The 21,860-nt window shown below is 41.2% G+C and overlaps 1 protein-coding gene across 1 annotated transcript in view; it reads right to left on the bottom strand.

Annotated features, from left to right (window-relative positions):
* Positions 1-15,589, bottom strand: part of KIAA0319 — a 32,201-nt gene extending 16,612 nt beyond the window's left edge. The window contains exons 1-8 of the mRNA XM_080339799.1: positions 14,882-15,589; positions 7,193-7,376; positions 4,881-4,979; positions 4,100-4,197; positions 3,629-3,716; positions 2,988-3,080; positions 2,246-2,378; positions 150-378 (exon numbers count right to left, since the gene is read on the bottom strand). Of these exons, the coding sequence (XP_080195925.1) occupies positions 150-378; positions 2,246-2,378; positions 2,988-3,080; positions 3,629-3,716; positions 4,100-4,197; positions 4,881-4,979; positions 7,193-7,376; positions 14,882-15,574 (1,617 nt within the window). The 5' untranslated portion in view covers positions 15,575-15,589. The remainder of the gene's footprint in view (positions 1-149; positions 379-2,245; positions 2,379-2,987; positions 3,081-3,628; positions 3,717-4,099; positions 4,198-4,880; positions 4,980-7,192; positions 7,377-14,881) is intronic.
* Between the last annotated feature and the right edge of the window lie 6,271 nt (positions 15,590-21,860).

The raw sequence follows: 21,860 nt of genomic DNA, 5'->3' as shown, positions 1-21,860 counted from the left end.
TAAATCAGACAGGAACAGCAAAAAAAAAAAAAAGTGACAGCACTCTAGATATTTCAGTGCTTCTGAGTAGTTACTTAGGTGTTTGCTTGTGCTGAGGCAAAGATAAAAGCGCTTTCCACTCATACACAGGAAGGAAGAAATAAACATACCTGCATTGCTACAACCTTGCCTTTGCTTTTTGGACTGAGTGACCACTCATAGCTGACAATTTCATGGTCATCGCTGCTCTGGTTTCCATTCAGCGTGATGAAGTTCTGGGGCAAGGTGACTGCCTGATTAGGTCCTGCATTGGCAATAGGTGGGTAATCCACTGGTTTGTTCACAGTCAGAGATGCAATGGTGGAGTTGGCTGCTCCATCTGAATCAATCACTGTGAGTCTATAAACAGGAAAACCAATATTGGAAATCTATTAAGATGGACTTCTGCCAAGTCCTGAGTTCAAAGGTTAACTTTTTCTGTCATTTCTTCAAACACCACCTAAACCAGAGCCATCAATTAGATTATAGGAACTTCTGCTTCAGAAACACATATCCCTCAACTAGGATAGGAAAGAAACTCAGAAGACTGTTTTCAAATACAGCTTTCAACTTTTAAGGAAATAAAAAGTGTAGCTATTCTGGATCCTAGATGAAACCCTTTCACTGCAGTCAATGGCAACTTCATCATTTCAAGCTGATTTGACTGCAAATTCATTTAAAAAAAAAAAAAAAAACAACAAACAAAAAATACATTACTCAGTAAAACACAAGGATTTTATTCATCACCCATAGCAGAGCAGACCCTGTTAACACCTACATCCAAAACTACTCTGAGTGTTCAGAAGCTCTGCTTATAGCACAGCAGCAGTTCCTAATTTCTTACTTCTTTGCAGCACAGTATTACTAATTTTAACAGATCTTAGTATCAGCTCAGATTACTGAAGATGTCAAGTCACAAAACTAAAAAAGTACTGCATTTAAAATGACAAATCACTGCTTCTCAAAAACACAATGACAAATCACCTTAAAATGAGACTGCTAGCACCTGAAAGTGATAAAAGACTGCCCTCCACAGTGTGGTAATCAAATACATCTCTAATTGACCTCTGTTTTGAAAACTGCATACAGCCGACCACATGGAAGGGAGCCACTCTTGAAGCCTTCCCTGAGTGGGAACAAAACTAGTGCTCATGAATTCTGTCATTAGGGAACGTATACTTTTATGGTGGGTACACATCCATGCGTATCAGGAGCACTGGATTTTGTTGACCAGCTGATTTCCTGTAAGCTTGAACACACTACTATTGTTCAAGTACCTCAGCCTCCCCCAGAAGTGCACAGATATAGCAAGTGATTTCTAAATTCCCTAGGGCAGGAACGTCAAACTCATTTTCACTGCGGGCCACATCAGCTTTGCGGTTGCCTTCAAAGGGCCAAATGTAACTACTCCTACATTTATACAGTCATAAAATTACATTTGGCCCTTTGAAGGCAACCACGAGGCTGATGTGGCCCTCAGTGAAAACAGGTTTGACGTCCCTGCCCTGTTCCTGTTTGAAACACACTTAGAACATAGCTTGTAAGTAAGCTCTGCCCTTTTTAATACAGATAAAAATCCTACACTCATTTCTGCCACTGTACAATATGGAACAATTCCAGTAAAGAACACAGAATGAAAGTTGAATATGCAATTTTTAGTGAAGCTTATGCAAAGCACTACATTTAATGGATATGTTCACTGGCTTCAACATTCTGCTGATGCTACACTGAGACATAGCATATTGACTGGTAAACTCTTACCCACTGTCAGCCAAATAAGCCAGGCTGGGTCAGTGGGAAGTCTGCATCTGTGCAGACCAGGCTTTAAGTTAAGAAGATCAGAAAATGAACTCTGATTTTAAGTAAAGGACTTAGAACCACGAACTTTGCTTCCATTGTCAGGACAAAATAAATAAATAAATAAATAAAAATGTTCTGTGACAGTTGTTAGTGGTGGGAGTGGAAGGTATGTAATTTCTGATAGCTTGTTTTGCATAACTTTGTGCTATAAAGTATCATTACATCAGTATCACAAAATCACTGCAAGCACTTTTAAATAAAACTGTTCCCTATGTCCCTCCACCATGCAAAATGAAGGGTAACAGCATGCAGAAGAAAAATTGAGTTTTTCATTTTAGGAGGTACATGTGAGCACAAAGAGAAACAAACATTTAGCTGATATCACAGAAACAGTTAAAACCCCAAAAGAAAGCATCTGTGCAGGTACCTGAAAGTGTAGTTTCCAGGAACAAGGTTAGACAAGCGCAAGACAGGTGTGTCAGCAGATGCCTTCTGCTCTCGCAAAGGACCTTTAATTTCTTCCCAGTGGTAACTCACTATCTTCGTATCATCTATACTTTCTACATTCATTAAAGAAAAATGTATCAAATTCTTGTAGCAATTGCTAGAATTAATCCTCAAGTCTTTCATGCACAGATACCTAACTGATTTGCTACAACTATCTTTTCAAGCATATCAAACAGGTTTCATGTACCACAGCTGTTAAAACGCAGATTCCTAGTTACATTTGGTATGGTTTATCTAAACAACCAAACAAAAAAAATTCTTCACGCACACAAAAATAAAAATCAGTCCCAGACTCTGCACATTCCAACTTGTCTGCTCTCAGTAATTATGAACCTAATTAATGCCATCTCATTGTACCCTAAGTGACAGCTCTCTGCTGTGGGCCCAGGTGTACTGCCACAGAGGCCTTTGGGTAGGTCAGGAAGAAGCTGTAAGAGCAGCTGCTGTTTGGATGCAGCAGCCTCTGACACTGCACCTCAATCCCCAAGCGGAAGGCTGCATTTTATCACTTATTTATTAAAATAATTTATAACTAGACTCAAATCTACAAAATAAATGATGATTCAGGAAACTTCCGAGTGAGAAGGAGGAATTTCACATGTAATTGAGAAACAATAATATTGTAACTGTATATTAAAAATACAGGACGGTCCACTACATACGACTGCCATCAATGAATGTAGAAGTTGTAGGCAAAGAAACTTCTTGCACTTGGGGTGAAGCAATGGCAACTGGCAGCTGGTTAACTCTGACTGCTGTAAGAAAGAAAGCAGGGAGAGGGTGGGAAAAATATAGTGAAAGCTCAAGTAAAACTGATCTTAACTCTACAGATCAATAGTCCCTAATGATTCAAATCTAGGATTGACAGCTTTGCAGCACCTGCTGTCCTTTTTGGACAAGGGAGAGAAAAGGCTACTGAGGAGCATAGTGCTGATGCAGCACTTTTCTACTGCAGCCACTTCTAACTGGTATAATTCAGATCAGACCTGTGCACTGTAACTTGCAGCTAGAACAAGTTCAGCACCTAACTGCTGTTCCTGGCTGTACTGGAAAAGGGGACCATAAAAGGTGGCATGATGCTGTCTCAGGCCTTACCTCAGGAGGGTACAAGACCAGAGAGCACTTAAACACAGTGAGCAAGATCTTTATCTCTACTTCCTTAAAATGCTTTACAGGTACCAAGATAGGAAACACCTCTGTGTGGCTGGACTACCAAATGTCCTGGACAGACTATTAGATGAGCATGTTGTACAACTACTTGCATTGAAGAAATTAATTTCATTACTTCAGCCAACTGATTTACCTGGTTTGACTGTGACATTTACAAAACCTTCACCAAAGGCATTTTCACCAGAAACCGCCACTTTGAAGGCATAAAGTCCCACTGATAACTGAGACAAACAAAACAAATTGTGTTACATGTCAAATTATACAAAAGCAGTATGCATAAATCTGCCAATCATATTGTAAACAGAGAAAAATCTGTATATCTGAAACCAAGAGTTCCTTTTATAAACACATACACAAAAGGCCCCTAGTCACTGCCCAGAAGTGGGGAATACAAAGCAATCACTTACGAATTTTTACTCTATCTTAGGAAATCATTAGAGCACTATGAAAAAGACACTTCTAATCTGGCAAAGATTTGGTGACACATGCAAGCAAAGAGACTCTGGCAGTCAAACTTCTTAAATTGAGGCGCCCTTCCCCACAAGTTGGATTCCTGCAAAAGGATCATAGAAACACAACAAGCCTGAGCTTACAGTTCACTTACATGAGAGAGCTTCAAGGTCTGGCTGTGCCTGCGCTCCATTTCACCACCATAGTCAGCAGGGTGACTGATTAAGCTCCACTCATAGGTGTAGGCTGTTTCTAAGAGCAATAACAGAGAATAAGAGTAATCAGCTTTGCCTTCAAGATAAACCCAGGAAACTAAGAAATCAAGTTCACCATCCATCAGATAAAATGCTATAGTAGAAAATCATGACAGCTAAGACTGTTTAAGCCTGCAAAATGAAGCAGTATGACTACACGTTGAATTTCCATGGTGGGCTGTAACTTGGTAAAGCAGCAAGGATGTAATGGACTTCATAAATAATTGACTTCTTCACAACACCCAGCTTCTCATGAAGTGAATGCATTTTACATAGCTACCTATGTGTGTAAATGTGCATTCTTCATTGCTGCAGTTGAGAAGCTGGTAGTTTTAAGGTAAATGTTGCATTCAGAAACTACTTCCCATCCCTCTCTGCTTTACATCAAGACACTACAACCTGGACCACATCATCTTTTGGTAGAAACTACAGGCTTTCTGTTGAACCATCTGGCTAACGAGTTCAGGTTCTGACAATAACAGCCAATTCAAAAAAGTCTCTAAAATCCATAGGGATAATAATAATAATCTCTGCAGTTGGAACCACAAAAAAAGGTATTAGTAGGAGATAAGAAAGATGGTTTTATCCTGATGTAGAGATGTTCACATAACTCAGGACTTGCCTGCATTTACAGGTTGTCAATGTTTGCATCTCCTTGTATGCCAAGGCCATTCAACTCACCTGTAGGCGGTGGTGGGACAACAAAGGCATTCAGTTCAACCTCATTTTTGGGTAGTATCACTTGTACGTTATCTCCAGCAGACACAATAAGTTCTTTTACTGTATTTAAGACATAATAAGTACATTATGTTTCAACAGATGGAATGGATATAAATTTATTATCCTCAAATATTATTTGTAACAGATTAGGTAAAATTTACAAAACACTCTACAATGAACAGGCAAGGATAAGAAAAAACCATTCTCAATACATAATCAAATAATATCGTATTATAATCATGATTATGGCTCCTTCACCTTTTACCAAGCAAAAATTTTTCTTCTTCCCCAAATATGAAGTGTCATTTCCCCTACTCCTGTTTTAGAGAAAAGCATTCTGATTATTGCTGTATAACAGAGGTAACAGTGCCCTGCATAAAGAGTTATGCATTTTTCTTATTAATTGGATGGAAGTGCAGGAATTAAAAAACATTCAGTTACAGAAGACAAAAAAGTCATCTGCACTGGAACAAATCTCATTAAATGGAATAAGATAGTCCATAACAGAATTCTGATATCACACCTTCTTTCACCAAGAAGTACTGCCTCTATGTTTGTGTGGCACTTGTGAGGCATGCCTCAGTGTCCAGCTCAGTGTCCCTCTTAAAAATCCCACCTTTATAGCATGGCAAGAGTGTTATTTTGTAGCTGAATTGCACATTCAATCTATTTGCCATCCAGGAACACCTTCCCAGTTCTCAACTGCGAAAACTCTCTCCTCTTCCAAAAATGCTAGAGTCCACAAATCCAGTCCCCAACAGAAACACAACAAAGCACAACTTCAGGAAAGGTTCCCCTAGATCTCTATTTCAAAGTTTTCAAATCTCTTCCTTCTAACATTGGAGAACCTTTGTTCTGTGGATTCACAAAGGCAACATTCACTAGTGTCTAAACGTCCAACTTACAAACCCTGACGAGCAAGAGGCTACTCAGCAGTGGCAGCTTACAGGTCTAAAAATGGATGAGGAGGCCACATTGACAGTAAACTCTGTCACTGATACTTAAATGTACCCAAGACTCCATAATTGCTCATGGTAGCCACTGTAGGCACCAATGGAGACGAGTTTTCTACTTGACCTCCACATAAGATGAGAATAAAACAGCTAGATGAGGGTAATGACTGAAAGAGAGAAGGAGTTCCTGTCTTCAAGACTTCCAAGACAGTAGGGCTCAGAACACACAAACGTGGGGCAATCCTTGCACAAAGCAGTACTTAGGGAGAGATTAATCACAAACTTTCCTTCAACTTCTTCCAAGCTCCTTTTTGAGTCCTCTTCAACTTCCTCCCGTGAAGGAGGAGCTGCTTAGTCAACACTCAACTGTACTGATGATCCATTGCCTTGGAGAGGGATTTCTTGTAGTTCATCTGTTCCTGTTACCTCCTACCGCTGTCCTGGCTGGCAGGTTGTGGTTTGGCAGAGAGTGCCAAGAATGTCCCAAACCAGACTTGCTCTACCAGGAAGCAAAGGGCTTAGTTCTCCATATTCCTCAGTACATTAAGAGCACAGAGCATTTCTGTGCTTCTCTGCTTCTTGTGGCCTTTCCAACCCTTTGTCAGGGTGCACAAGGACACAGCAAACTGAGCAGGAAAAAGGAAATACTCTAATATACACACAGAATTTAAGACAGCTAGAGGACATAGTGGTTAAACATATCATTTTCAAAACAAAAACTTTTTCTCTGCAGCTGAAGTCTGACAAGCTCTGAAATTAAAGCAAAACTTTTCTTTTTTTTTTCCCCAGGATGGGGAGGCCATGTTCTCCCCCACTGAAGGCCTGGCTTCTCCACTATTAAGGGCTGACATTCCTCAGGTTCTACCTACGCTGCTGCATGATATCTGACAACTGTAAGTAGTGGAAACCCTACTGAAGAGTTTCTGGGAGGGAGCAATGTTCTCAAGAGTCACAAAAGAATAACAGTATGGCTAGAAGAGACTATTCTGAAACTCCAGGGATTTCTTACCAAGCATAAAAATTAACTCATTAAGAAATGGCTGTTAATCTCTGCTTTTTACTTTGCTGTATTTGCTAGAGTTATACTTTCGCATTAATGATGGAGCGGTCATAGTTTTGCCTCAGAAGTAACTGGCTAAGGGGTCTTGAGTTTGTAGCATCACTGTAAGTCTACAGGCTTTAAGTGGTATGATATTATGTTTGGATAAGACCAAGTTCATAACTAAAAATAGGCCGAAAGCCTGACAGTGATAAAACCATCCCTGCCCGCTGTCCAACCTGCAGCTACCCCTTGGATCCCCAGTTCTGTTGAAACATTACCTGCTTCAGCAGCAGTAGCAGGTGGTGTGAATTGCTGCATGGGCTCAGATGGCACAGTATTAGTGGGAAGTAGCATGGTCCCACCTTCAGTGACGTTCTCTGGGGCCATTGTGGGAGTCTGGGTTTTCTCTGCCACACCTGGGGAGACATCCAGTTTGTCTGAAGAAGGAGAAGGTGTAGCAGCCTGAAAAATGAATTATGGAGAGAGAGTTGTCATAAGTGAGCCATTTTTCACATTTCTAGATTTAGAGGTATGTTTTTTAAACAGCAAGTAGGGTGAGCCTACTGATTTATGCTACTAGGTGGTTTTATTCATATACAGCATATCTATCAACAGAGGACTGTTGTTTATTTTACTGATCAGTTTTTGTAAGAAATACTAATCATTTTCCAAGTTTCAGATGCAGAACAGCATAGATTATGGTCATCAAAATGAGGTCATCTGGAATGCAGCTAAAGCTACCAGTTCTCAAAATAATGAAGAACAGTAGAGCAGGTCTAAATAGAGCCATAAACCTTTAAAAGGAAACAAAAGAAAGTCTGTGTGCTGAGTATTATTGTCTTCAGGCTGTACACACACAAACATAACAGAATCCTTGCCTCTTACTACATCAACTCAGACCAGAACATGATATGCCTTCCTACTTCCTCACCTCTAATAAAATGGCCTAGCTCTCCCTACTTCAGTCACTAAGCAGAAGTGTTTTCACTGACCCACCTTGTTAGTAAATCAGGACTGCAGTAAAGGACACAGGTTTTGCAGGAATAACTCGGCACTGTGTTAGCCTTGCCCATTACGTTGCCCCTTTCTTTCAGGTGCCATCACATTTCAATGACACATTAGTCTCAATAGGCCAATAGCTTTTCCTTACATCCTCAAGACTTATTTCTGACCTAACATTTAGAGAAAAGCACTTTGCCAATTATGACTACTATGTGTGGCACATGAAGACATAACACACTGCTACTATTTGTACATAATCTATTAACTGAAGAACAGGACTATGAAGGTGGGTAAAATTCACACTCATATCACAGAATGGCTGAGGTGGGAAGGGTCCTCTGGAGATCGTCTAGTCCAAGCACTCTCCTCAAAGCAGGGTCAGACACAGCAGGCTGCTCAGGACCACATCCTCTCAGGTTTTGAATATCTCCAAGGTCAGAGAATCCACAACCCCTCTGGAAAACCTGTTCCAGTGTTTGACCATCTTCACAATGAAAAAAAGAAAAAAAAAAAAACCAGTTTTCAGTGTTTAAATAGAACTCCTTGTATTTTGATTTGTGCCCATTGCCTCTTGTCCTGCCATTGGACAGCATTGAAAGGGGCCTGGCTCCATTTTCCTCACTCCTGCCATAGTTATATCCATTGCTAAGATTCCACTGAACCCTCTCTGCTTAAGGCTGAACTATCCCAGGTCTCAGCTTCTCTTCATATTTCAGGAGCTCCACTTCCACTCTGCAGTCTGTTGTCTTCCTAGGAAATCAGAGCAGCTCCACTTTGGATGTGGACAGGAGAAAGAGCTCCCTGTGCAGCTGGGAACATGAAAGCAATGCTGGGGACTGTTGCTTCCAAGCCTTCAAGGGAACAGAGTGCATTAAGTAATCTGCAACTTCATCACTGCCCTCAACAAGGACAGAGAGAAAATATCTCTGTGCAGTTGGGACACCAAGAGCAGTGCTGGGGACTGTGGCTGCCTACCCCATGAAGATGCCAAGAACCACACCAAGAGCTGCACCTCCAGATGAGTCCAAAACACAGACAACACAAGCATCTCTGCGGCCACACCTCCAGCTCTGCTCAGTATTGAAGAAGATCCCTCTGGGCAGCTGGGACGCTGACAGGAGGATCAGGGACTACAGCTACAAGGTAGCACTTTCAGCATTGCCAAACCTGGACCCCCCACAGAAATCTCACCCTTGACAACATTATCATGCACAGGGAGAGCCTCAAGCCCACTCTGCCTCATACTTTCACAAAAGGCCTTTCCTCCAGACAGCTCTCTTTTACATGCTTGATTCCACATCTTCAAAAGAGGATCTTGTTTATAACACTGTGGCAAACCAAAGTGTTTCTTTGACTTCCAAATTTGAGGGAAATCTACTTTTCTGAGCTTCCTTTGCCTTTCCTCCTCTCCTGGTCCTTTGCCAATCTATCAGCTCAGAAGCAGCCATCCTGGCTTCATAGAACCAACAAGGACAAGGTCACCTCAAATGTACTTTTCATGGGACTCTCTCCTCTGCAATTGCACCAAACATCCCTTCAGTCAGCAAGCCCAGGCAAGACTCTGCAGGCAAAAAGGTGTCCTGTGGCACTGTCACATCTGTAGCAGTGTCATAGCCAAAAAGATAGCTCAAACTAAGAACATTAACAGGCAGCAGATAATTGAGGCAGGGGGAATATCAGAAAATGAGCTCTCAGGCAGAAACTATTACTGAGAGATACACTGAAATGGATTTAGAGAGCAAGATTAACCTAAATTCCAGCTTGGGAACTGAAATGAAGAAGAAAGAGTCTGTCTGGGCATGAGTAGGGTAGGAAGTTCTGTTGGTATGGGCTTTGTGGGTTTTTTTTGTTTGCTTTTACCTACCTGTGCAACCACTACTGCTTGTTACAAAGTATTATAAACACACCAAGTCTGAAGTCTTACATCCTTCAGTTCTCAGGGTCTGACTTTAGTGCAAATCTCTGGGAATTTCTACAGGAAACAAGAATGCCCCCACAATCCAAAAGGAAAAAAAAAGCCATGCAATTCCCTGGAGAAGCTCAAAGTTACACTGCAGGCAACAGTAACATGCCAAGGGGGATCTTTTGCCACCTCTGGTCTCCAGCTGACCCCACAGATTGGGTGCTTTCTTTTCTCCCTGTGAATGGGAAGCACAAGCCCAAACATGTTGCCTTGCTCCATCCTTATCCACCAGGCAACCTCCCTTCCCCCCACAAGGAATTATGTTCTTCAAGTACTCCTACAGACAACTGATCAAGACTCAAGTGACTCAAGGGCTGCTTAGTGGTGTGTTTTATATGACTGCTTCTTCAACAGGGTTTCCTCCATGTCCCTCTGCACATAGGACTACTACATACCTGCAGTACCATTTTTCTTTCTTGTTTGTCTGGAAAGCCTTATGGAGAGCAGCTCTGTCAGCAGTGAAACTCTGCTCTCTCACCAGTCTGCTTCTCCCTCATTCTCTGCATTCAGGTATCTGTCTAATGATTTCAAGTACATATGACCTCTACTAATTGTGTAGTTGAAAAGCTGCAAAAGAGCAAACCATCGTACTGTATGACATGATGCGCAGACTTAAAGAAAGAAACTTTTCTGACAGGTAAATATCAAAACATCTTTCAGGGCTCCTATACATCCCCTAAGGCTCAAATCAACGCATTTTTAACTAAACAGGGCTGTTCAGCATCTGCAGGCCTCAAAACTGAAACAAAGCCAAAATAAGATATGAACATCTCTGATATTCCACTTTATTCTAACTCTTACATATCAATTCTGAAGGCACACCAATCAGGTATTAAAAGGTTCTTCATCACATATATTCTGCCAGCCATCTTAAGCTTTCTTAGGTAGAGCTTCGTGCATTTTGACTTCATCATTTTTCCTGCAAATGCAACAAACTCAAGAATCAGATAAGGCCTAACCTATAGAACAAATGTTTGAAAAATTGTATCATCAACACAGTAGTAGCTGGAATCTAACTAAGACCTGAAAAACCTCACCTTGCTTAAAAGATCAGCAGTTAAATGGCAATTCTAAAAACATAATTAATACTGCACAGATATCTCACTTCAAGGATGGGCAGCCCTGCAGATTTCTGGTTTGGGCAGCCTGACAGCATTTACTCTGTACAGATTTCTAAATATATTAATGTTATTGAGCCACTACAGTATGACAGTTCATAACATCACTCTGAACTCAACATAAACCCAAAAGACAGGTTATTCAGCTAACTGACAAACCCCATATGCTCTCTCCTATGTCACATACAGAAGGCCCCTATACTCAGGATGCTCCTGGGGCACAGACTCCAGAGGCCTGTGCCTGATTCCTCTCACAGTTTAAAAATCTCTCCCCAGGTCCTTGCTCAAAAAACACAGCACCTGAGGACACTGAGTACCGTGAAGGGAGGCACTGCATTTTTGCCACTCTGCTCTGTCTTGCTTGTCAAAACAGCTTTGTCTGGAAGCTGCAGAAGGGAGCGCGTCAGCACAGATCTAGGAACAGAGCTGTAGAATTGCTGCGGCAGATTTAAGCAGAAGATAGGAAACTGTTGCATAAAATGCAATAAACATAGGGTATTTCATTAAAATTATTAGCAAAATTGGTTTTAAGACTTTGACATTTTCATAACCTATACAAAAAGATAACAGTTTGAGAGGTAGTTTGGATCATATACAAGTGAGAAAACTATTTGAAGACATCTTTGCATTTTAAATGCAATATAAGAACTTAAAATTTGGTTTCCAAATAAACATTTTTTCAGAAGGGAACACAAATATATGCCCAAACAACCCATATGCGATTTCATTAAGACGTCTGCTTGCTGAAGAAAGAAACACATAAGAAGGAAATCCCACCACCTGAATTTATCACAGGCAGAATCTTTTTCACTAGAGTCACGAGTGCAGTTCTCAAATCAGAAAAAATTTGAAGCCAAGCCAGAAGTTGGTGTTAGGCATAACTGGCAGGGTTCGGGTGGCAGGGGACTGGCTGCAGAGGTCACCCCTGTGGTCCCAGACATTTGGCAATGGATGGAAACAAGCCACCGTGTGCCAACACTGCAACTATTCAGACATAGTTAAGAAAGGGCAACAGCCACTGGGGCTGCAGAGGACACAGGAGGAGTTGGGGAGGATGCACAACAGGAGACATGGGAGGGAACATGTGGAAGGGGACATTATTTGTCACAGGGCTGGAGACAACTTCTTGGAAGGAGGCACTTCATGCCACCTCCCCAGGGTCTGAGGCCCGCAGAGAAGCCCACGCTGGGGCAGAGGAAACAAGAAGGAAGGAACAGTCACAGAAAAGAAGCAACAAGTGGCAAAAAGGAAACTGCCATGCACTAACCCGAACCTCCTGTGCTGCCTGTCACCTCACCAACGGGACTAAGCGTAATGTGCAGTGAAAAGAAGTGGAGGGGAGACTAGGAAGGGGAAAGGAGATGTGTCTGGACTGAATCTGGGGAAAGCCAGGGAAAGGTGTCTGCCACAACTGCTCATCATCATCATTTCTCTACAAATGTCTACATTCCAAGGATTCCTACTTGGGAAACAAAGGCTGCACAGGCTTGGGCCGTTTCTCAAAACCTTCTGCTTCTGCAGATTCTTAACTTCTCCATACAATGAGAGCCTTCAGAGTCATTTGACAATACATTTCATGAAGAGTTTTCGATGCTATTGCATCAACCCTCTACAGCTCTGATAGGTCCCCTTCTAACTACAGTTGTCTTATCAACTCTTCAACATCACTACCAGCTGAGGCTAAAGACGGACCTACTTTTGGAGCTTCATTCCTTCTGCACTGAAATAAGAAAGCTCATTCCTCAGCCCTTCTACAAGAATTTCAATGGTTGTGTTAGCATAATGTGAAAACCATACAGGAATGCCTCCTCTGTGTCCCAGTCAGAAATAGGTTTCTCTCCATTTCACTTTACAATAAACTCCCATCTACACAGGCAGTGCACAAAAAGAAAGCAAAACCTTTCTATTCTGGCTGGGGTGGCAAAATCAAAGTAGAGACTTTCAAATTAGGCTTAGCCATATATATTGTTACCACTGCAAGATGTGAAATCTCAACTTTCATAAAACTGTATTCACATGATTCATTAGAGACTGGGGACAAATTTGCTCAGGTCTGTTTGCCACATACTTCAGCTGAACTCAAAGTTGTGCAGCTCCCCTAAGGCACAATTCAGAAGCAGTTAAGTCTGCAGACATCCTGACAATTGGCTAAAACTTAGCACAGTGCTAAGGTGGCTTCGTCTGCCAGCAAGACACCATGCAGGCAAGCTTCAAGTCTAACTGCGTGGCCCAAGTGCATAAACATGGTGGTGCACAGAGCTACTGCAGGTTCTTTCCATGGCTTCATTTCCAGCACACAGCACAGGCAGTAACTAAAAGATGCCTCTTAGTTTCCCCTAGCAGGAGGAAACTAAGGAAATGGAAGGAAAAATAGGAGATGAACTTAGTACAGCAGTGGTTGGGTTTCCTTAATTTTAACTTTGTAAGAACAGCTCAGCTATTGCCCTTCGTTAGAATTAACGGCAACTCTAGTGAGTGAATGTTGCTCTTAAAAATCTATCAGCAGGAACAGTATACTTTGGTATTATACTTTCCATATGTACATTTATGCATACTTTTTGCATACTAATAGGAAAAAAACCAATAATATCCATTCCTCTCGCCTGAACTCCAAAGTTAATTTAAGCTCATTTCAAGATCTGCATGGTAGATACTTTTAAAGCAATTCTTCTTTTGTCAACTCTGCTTGCAGAAGCAGTACCCACTTTTTAACTTGCAACAGCACTTTCTCTGTTATCAAATATTCTTCCATATGCACTCGCAGAGGCCCTCCAAGAATTCCAGTTCTCAGAATATCTAGAAGATCTCAAAGTGGAGCCCGGAAAATGTCACATCTCTAGCTTGCAATGGTACCAAGTTACATTGTATCTTAAGACTTGCTGTTTTCTAAACATACTTTTGCCATTTCAGTCATCCTCTCCATGAACCTCAATTATCAGAGACTTCATGAAACTTTCTTATTTACATGTATTTTTCTTCCCTACAGTAATGGCAATCAATTCTCATTTTTACAGCAAGAGATAAGTAGTTGCTGGTTACAAAATCTGGTGGAATTTAGAGCAAACCAGCTAACATTCCTCAATTTCGTCTTCCCTCTAGCAAGGGTGTGTTTCAAGCCCAGTTGACTTTACAGCCTGTTTCAGCTTCCCAGCTGATCCCACCCTGTTCTTAAGGAAACAGAACTCTTTTAAGCCCAACTGATCAAACTGGTTGGCACAAACACAGAACAGGTACATCTTACTTAAGTACCTACACTAGGTTTTGAGTATTTAACTTTTTTTTTTTCCCTATTGACAGCCTCAAGAAAAGGATTCTGAGAACAAAAACACATTATTTACTTCACTCTGCTGTACATCATGGCTCAAAATCACTGCTGTCCCTCCTTATGTACCTTGCCTCTCTCATATGTTTTTCAACCATTATAAAAGGTATTTACTCAACACCATTACATCTGTAACACCACTATGCATTAGTAACATGAAACCCATAAAACAGGCTTAATTTTATTGATGGAGGAACTTACGTTTACAAGTCTTGGCCTTTGGATACTACAGGGTCCACTAGTGTTGCTCAGCTAACTTCTAATGAGTCAGCAAGGTTCAGAAGGGAAGAATAATGTAACACTATTACAACACCAGGTCCAAGCCCACTCATCTGTACACTTTCAAGGAAACCCCACAATGTCCCAAAAGAAGCCCTTCAGCAATTTATCTATCTATTTAGTTAACCCTCTCACCTTGGCCTTCTCTGCACTGTAACAGAACTGTAAATCATTTGAGTGTTAGCGTTACATTACAAAGCAATAACCTAATTTGACTTGAAAAATAAAACAATTGCAAAGTGGCCTCACCATACTCTGCCTGCTTCCTGAGGGGCAAACATACCTCTTTTTGCAAAGCATCATCAGGTTGTGAAAGAAGCTGAACAGCTGTTTCACTTTCAAACGTCTTCTCAGGGAATGGAGTAACCTCCGGGAGAGATGACAACTTCTGTAGGGAGTGTTCACTCGCAGAGTTCAGTTCAGAGCTGGTTTTATTCAGAAGGCCTTCCACTTTTCCAGCCCCTCCTTTCTTTTCAGCAAAGTCTTCCTGGTTATCTCCATCATCACCCACAGAAGAGTTGACACCGTTTTCACCTGCCACCATGAGGGCCCAGTCAGCATAATCCATGCTCTCCTTTTGCTCATGTTTGATGCCCACCTGAAAGGGGTCCTGCTCCAACTCCTTATAATCATCAATGTACTCAGGTATCTCCTCAAGGCTGGGATCTTTGCCAAACAGAGACAGCTCCTTCAGGCTACTCATTTCCTCAGATGGCTCATTCTGGAGTCCTACAGAGTGGACCATGCTTGGGATCACTTGCCCAAATCCTAGCAGTGAGGCTGGCCTCTGAGAAGGCCTCAGCACAAAAGTAAGATAGGACTTCACAGTTTCAATTTTTTTAGGTTCACAGTTTTCTTTGTGTTGGCAGTTCACGATGTAACAGTGTCGTTCGAACATCCAGGACAAGTCACAACCAGAGAGATCACAACATGCTGCGATGCAGTCGGACACTGACATAGCATGAGGAACTCGCATAATTTTAGTGGTTTCTAAGTTCGGAGATATTACCGCACCTGAATACGTGGCGCCTTCTCTGCACTGCTCACATCTGGAACCTGAAACAACACCACCAACATAAGGCACAACACCACAACCAACCCATAGTATAGCTTATTGTGACCAAAAATGGCTTATCACAGGAGACAAGAAAAAGACAAGTGGTACCCTGTTTAAATAAGATAATTTCCTTTTGCTAATGTCACCACTATTTTTTTCAGCAGGTCCCTCTGCAGCAGTATTTGTACTTCAGAGATTTTTCTTTGTAGGATCTTGATAATTTTGCAAAGTACTTCTTACTCCCTTGCTACACATACAAACACAGAGATGAGAGCTGCCACTACTTAAAAACAAGAACAGAGTAGGAAACAAAAAAAACCTGTGGAGTACCTCCATTACCCTCATAGCATAGTGAGCAAAACATGTTTTAAAATGCTATTAAGATGCTGTAACATGTCATTGTTTCATTTGAGGGTGAAGCCACCAAAAATCTACATCGGAAAAATATTTGCCATCTCACTTAAACTTCATGAAGTGCCCCTCACACCAACATAATTCTCAAACTTTCACTGCTTTACCCACTAGTTCATGTGAAATCCCAAAAGCTTGCTCCATTAGGGAACATCTTTCCTCACTTCACAGTGAAGCTGTAATCTTTCAGTATGACACCAGAATTATTTTCACAGTACATCAAAGACTGTGCATAAAATGTTTAAATCAAGTATGAATCAATATACTTTATATCTCAGTCAATTTTTAACATCTTCTCTAGGTGTTCTTTTACTGGTTATAACTGTGCTTCAGAATTTCTCTCTCCAAAATGGAACCTGAAAACTCTGATCATGCTTCAAAAAACAGTTGAGTAAAATCAGGACACCCTTCTTAACATGGTTTTCAGCTAGACTTGCTAACTCAATGAATGAAAACAAGATGCCACCACTGTGGAGTTAACACAGTAATGGAAGACAAAGTTGACGCTGCTTGCTGTGCACAGCATTGACAGTAAAGTTCTGGCAGGAGAAACCTCATTATTCACAATAATATATGGCAGGAGAAAAATAAAAAGGTAGCTCAACTGACAAATTTTACCTCAAATATTTTGAACTGATGGGCAGGAAAAATGAAATGAAGGAGTAGGAATAGGCTAGCAACAGGATTTAGGTCTGACCATGACCTAGAGCCTCGGAGATGCAGAGATTCTCCAGCACATGCAATGTGTCCAACCACCGCACTAGAGTTCCCACCACATCTCCTGCGCTGAACTGCACCGCACTCCTTCACAATACATCATCTGAGTACAGCTACTGAAATACCTGTGGGGCATCATACCGCCTGGGATGAGTGTACAGCTTGCAAAGTAGGTTAGGTTCAATGCAAAAAACCCAAAGCAAACAAAAAAAATTGCACCACACAGTGAGGGACAGAGAAGACAAGACTTTGTGATGGTTTTGCAGAGCTGGCTATATGGGGTGAGGAAAAACATGAAACAAAAGCTAATTTTTAAAAACATCAATGACTTGCAAATAGGTATAGCTGAATAGGAAGCTGAAAGAAAAGGATAAATAGCTTTAAGTACCATTTTTTTGACTCCAGCTACTCCTTCACATAGAGCTGGGACAATGTTTACTCTTCCACTTTACACTTTCAGTGAAAAATCTGTCCAAGGGAACATGAATTTAAAACAAACTATTCTGTTCTGACATATCCCAGACATGAAGTATCTTTATCTGTACCCAGGAGATGCTCAGGATTTGTGCTTTTTTTTTTTCTTTTACACTGCATATAAATATTTTCCCTACATTTCCTTTCACCTCCAAGAACATAAGACCCTGACAGTGACCCTGAATTGTCATTGCAAGTCTTTCCTTTGAGCTGTCTGCACAACTTAGGACAGGGGGCCAGCAGAGCTCTGGGTTAAAATGAAGTATAGGAATCAGGCAACCCTTTTAACCATTCTGTTCTTTTCAACCCATACCAACTTAGTTAATCCTGTAAGTCAGCAGAAAGATGATAAATAGGCCTTTAAAAGTGTAAAACAGGAACATGACTCTGTGTGAATGTGCAATACTAGGTCAGTAACAACTCATTACAACTAATGCTTTAGGAACAGCACTATTAAAGTGGGTCGAAAAAAACCCTTTGAAGGCTGTTTTCATCTCTTCCCTTCTCTACCTCATCCCTGAAGGAGAAAGTGACCAATCTATTAAAAGAAATTCGAAAGTTTCATTATTTATTTGTTCAGAAAAGAATGACCAACAATTCCTGTTTCAGAGACAGACTTACACAACTGGAATAATCCAAAGCTCTAACCTCAGGCCAGACTTCAACTCTGCACTCATTCTGACATCAAAGCAAGCTTCAAATCTCACTCTGACACTTTCAGGTTGATACATCAGCTATCACACTGCAGAGACAAGCTCCCACAAAATTAATGGTGTTTCATTAGCCACAGAGAGAAATAAATCTAGCATATTCCTAAGATAATGCATGACTTTGAACTCAAATTGCCCAAGTAAGCATCATAGCCACAGATCTTAGCTACCCCTATTTTTAAATGCCAGAAAGCCTCTGTTTCATTCCAATAAGGAAAAAACATTAAACTCCAGAATTTCTGTACAACGATAAAATTCTCTCTCTGCCAACTCTAAATTAAATGTAAGTATAATCCAAATATGAAAGTAATCAAAATTTTATCTTTTGCTTCAGCTACAATTACACTCAATTTAAATTCTAGCATTAGGTGGGCAAGAATGGATTAATTTAGCAGGTTATTTCAGTCCAACACTAGGCATGTCCATTAATTGTCTTCAGACATAAAATACATAAGATCTACAAAGAGTGAACTTAATCTGACCCCTGATTTCATATTCCCTTCACCCTGTCCAATCTTCAGTCTGCAATGGGCTCAAGTAAGAGATAGCGAGGTCTCTTATTTACAAAAAACGTACCAAAAATGTGACACAAAGTCCACACAGTAATATTCCTAAATCCTTATTTGCTGGCTGAGGTCACAGCACAGCTGTTTTCCTTTAGTTAATTAAACTCAGAAATTAAAGCACTGTTCTATTCCGACAAGTAATGGCAAAAAACCCAGCATCTTGCAATTCTGTTTACTGTTTCAGAAGTACTCATTCCAGGTTACTAACAGAACTATGGCTTCCCTTTATTATGAGCCCTGAAAGCACCATGGTGCCTGGGCTATCAACAGCCTAAAAATTCTGCAAGCTGCATGTTCCCCATCCTTTTAGCTGGACCTTATTGTGTCTATAGTAGGACAACACTGACATATCCAGAGACCTAATCAGGCAAGCTGGTTACCCTAAAAAAAAAACCAACCCATAGCCCCCACCAAAACCCTAATAAACAGTCACATTGTGGAATACAGCTTCATTTTAAAAAGAGTCCTTCCCTTACTGAGGAAACATTCGCACCCTTCTTTGAGCTGCACACTACCACTCTTCCACATCTCTCTTGGCACATGAGTCCACCCATGGCAAGAGCCCAGCAGGAACACAGCTGCTCCTCCATTGCAGGGAGCTGGAGACCTGTCCTCAAGCGGACATGGAGACTATCTGCAAAACCTAACAGATGCTCTCCTCCCTCACACAACCATAAGCACTTGAGTGACTTGGATACAAATATTCCTTAGTCAGTGAGCAGCAAATTGTGACACTGTACAAACACAGGGTTCATCACGGCTGATTACCCCTGCAAGGACAGAACTATCCACTTGTGGGCTGGCCTAGCTGTTTTCCTTAGCAGCAAGCAGTACAACAAGAAGGAGAAAGAAGGGGTAAGAGGTAATGTGCAACAGAGAAGAGCTCGGATCAGACCCTGAACCAAGGAAAGCCACATTTGACCAGAACCACATCCCATTATCTTCTTGCTGGCAGCACAGGACTGAGAGCTGAAGCACACTGTGCTCACAGCCTCTGAACTACATGAGCATGGAAGGTCCTACAATAGGTTCCTACAGGAAGAGCAGGACTCTCCCTGTTGCCTTGACATCTGCTCCCTCCATTCTCTTTAAGCAACTAACCATTTCCACTCTAATTTTTAGGGTTACTGATATTTTTTTTCATCTATCCAAGTAACCTTTACTGCATCATTTTGGTGAATTCTGAGAGAATAGATGCTGTATCAGTAAGAAATAAGTTTTGGTTTTCCTGCCACCATAATACTTTGAAACAATTTTGATAAGGTTCTGGAAAATAAAAATAACTTTTTTGTTTAACTGCCATCACCTAAAAAGATAACTTAAATTCCAATTTTCAAGCTAGAGTCAATTTCCACAGCAGAGTTACAAACCCCTAAAAAGCACACTTCATATCACAAATGCTGAAAAAGGCTTATGCTCCAGCAGCTTTAGTAAGGGCCTACAGAAAGTACTGCCCTGGAAACCAGAAAACCCATATTACCGAGAACTTCATCAACAGCATCAGTTCCTCAAGCAAAAGCTAACAACTATGAATCTTTCATTCTTTTTCTACAGGTTGCTTTTAGGTTATTTGGTGCTTGCCCTCCCTTTCCCTGAAACCTCACAGATCTTTAAACAGGGATACACCTGGGGCACCAAAGTGTTCTTTTGGGCCTCAGTAAGGACGCTGACTGCAGATTAAGCACTGCAAGGGGAAGAGAAGGAGAACAAATAGAAAAAAAAAAAAAAAGGCTCAGTTACATAAAAGCAAATCCTCAACACAATGTTAAAGCAAATAGTATTCTAGTTACATCTACAAATAATGAGCTGCAAAGCTTTTGTGGCCATTACAGCAACCCTAGTGATGTTTATAATTCACATATTGTGTCCAGGATCTGCCAAATCTCCTAACTAGTTACGTGTGCCTGATGGTCCTCTCCAAGTATAATTTTAATTCCATGAATTGTTATCATCCCTGTTTGTCATGGATAAATCAACCAAGTGCTATTTAAAGGGAAGGGAAAGGAAAAGGACACCACACACCTAAAAACCACTTATCTCTTCCCCTCTCTTTTTTTTTTTTTTAACCAGGCTGTGGATATGTTCACAATCCAGCTGTGCCCAAACCATAGACCACAACTGGCCTGTCAAAACGATTCATCCAACCCACAGTCCACTTTCCCCTTAATTTACACAGAAGCACTTAAGCACACTGAATCACTCAACAGATGGTCCCATCAGCGGCACTGAATATTTGCAGTTGAAGACTAGAAGGGTAGATGCACGGGTGCAGCCACCACATCCCTCCACAAGGACACACCAGACCACTTCCAACAGAGACACGGACAGTGTGAACTAACCTGGCATACTGCATAACTCACTATAATCTCAGAGATCATAATCAGGTACTACAACATCTTGTCTCTCTAGAAAGACCTGTGTGAACCAGAACACATTACTAGGACACCTAGGCATGGCAGTGTAAGTAACAAAGAATACACTGTGAGCCCAGGCTAGTGGTTTCAGTGCCATTTCAAAGACACACCTACATCTTGAAGTGTCCTTTGACATTCCTGGACTGTTTCATGCGTTAGATAGATGGGAAGAAAAGGGTATTCATCTCATTCTGCAAAGTCCAAGACCAGCAGCAGTCAAATGTGTTGAAAATTGATGGTTTGTAATGTATTTAGAAACAGCCTCCCCTAGAGTAAAGGATACTGGTGACATCTGTCAAAGACTCTGGGAGGTCATGTATTCTATGCCTGAGCTGCACGGAGTTAAAAACAGGAGACTAGACTGCACAGGACCCATGACTACAATTACCTGCCAATCCACCTTTGCATTTTTGTTGGAGTGGCTAATCTCAGAACAAAGCACCACAATATGAACACACAGTGTGAGAAAACTGAGAGTCAGCCATGAGAATGCTATTATATTTGCAGAAATGCATTTCAATAGCAGTATTTGCAAGGTCTGCCCCAAATGGCAGATTAGAATACACCTGATGAGAACTAAACTGAATTGATTCCAAGGTGTTGGATTCCCAGTTGCAAAGTAGAACATTGTTTCTGTGGTGAAAAGCAGTATCTTCTATCTCTCATAGGAAAAGTAGATACATTAGCATACCAACTATCATTTTTTATTAATAGCCATTATAAACTGATTTCATCAATGAATGGATACAAGGCAACAAAATGAGACCAGAATTATAAGGAATGCCGATGTGGAGAAATTAAGACCGGCACCCACAGGTTTGGGGAGTCAATTATCCAAATTGCATGAGATGCTGAGTGACAGTAGCATGGTACATGGTATACACTAACACCTATTGCCACATGCAGCTCAAGT

The sequence above is a fragment of the Nesoenas mayeri genome, assembly GCF_963082525.1.
Source record: "Nesoenas mayeri genome assembly, chromosome: 2".
In the NCBI taxonomy this organism is placed as follows: domain Eukaryota; kingdom Metazoa; phylum Chordata; class Aves; order Columbiformes; family Columbidae; genus Nesoenas; species Nesoenas mayeri.
Note: the sequence above shows the minus strand (reverse complement) of the source record. Positions and strands in the feature narration are given on the sequence as shown.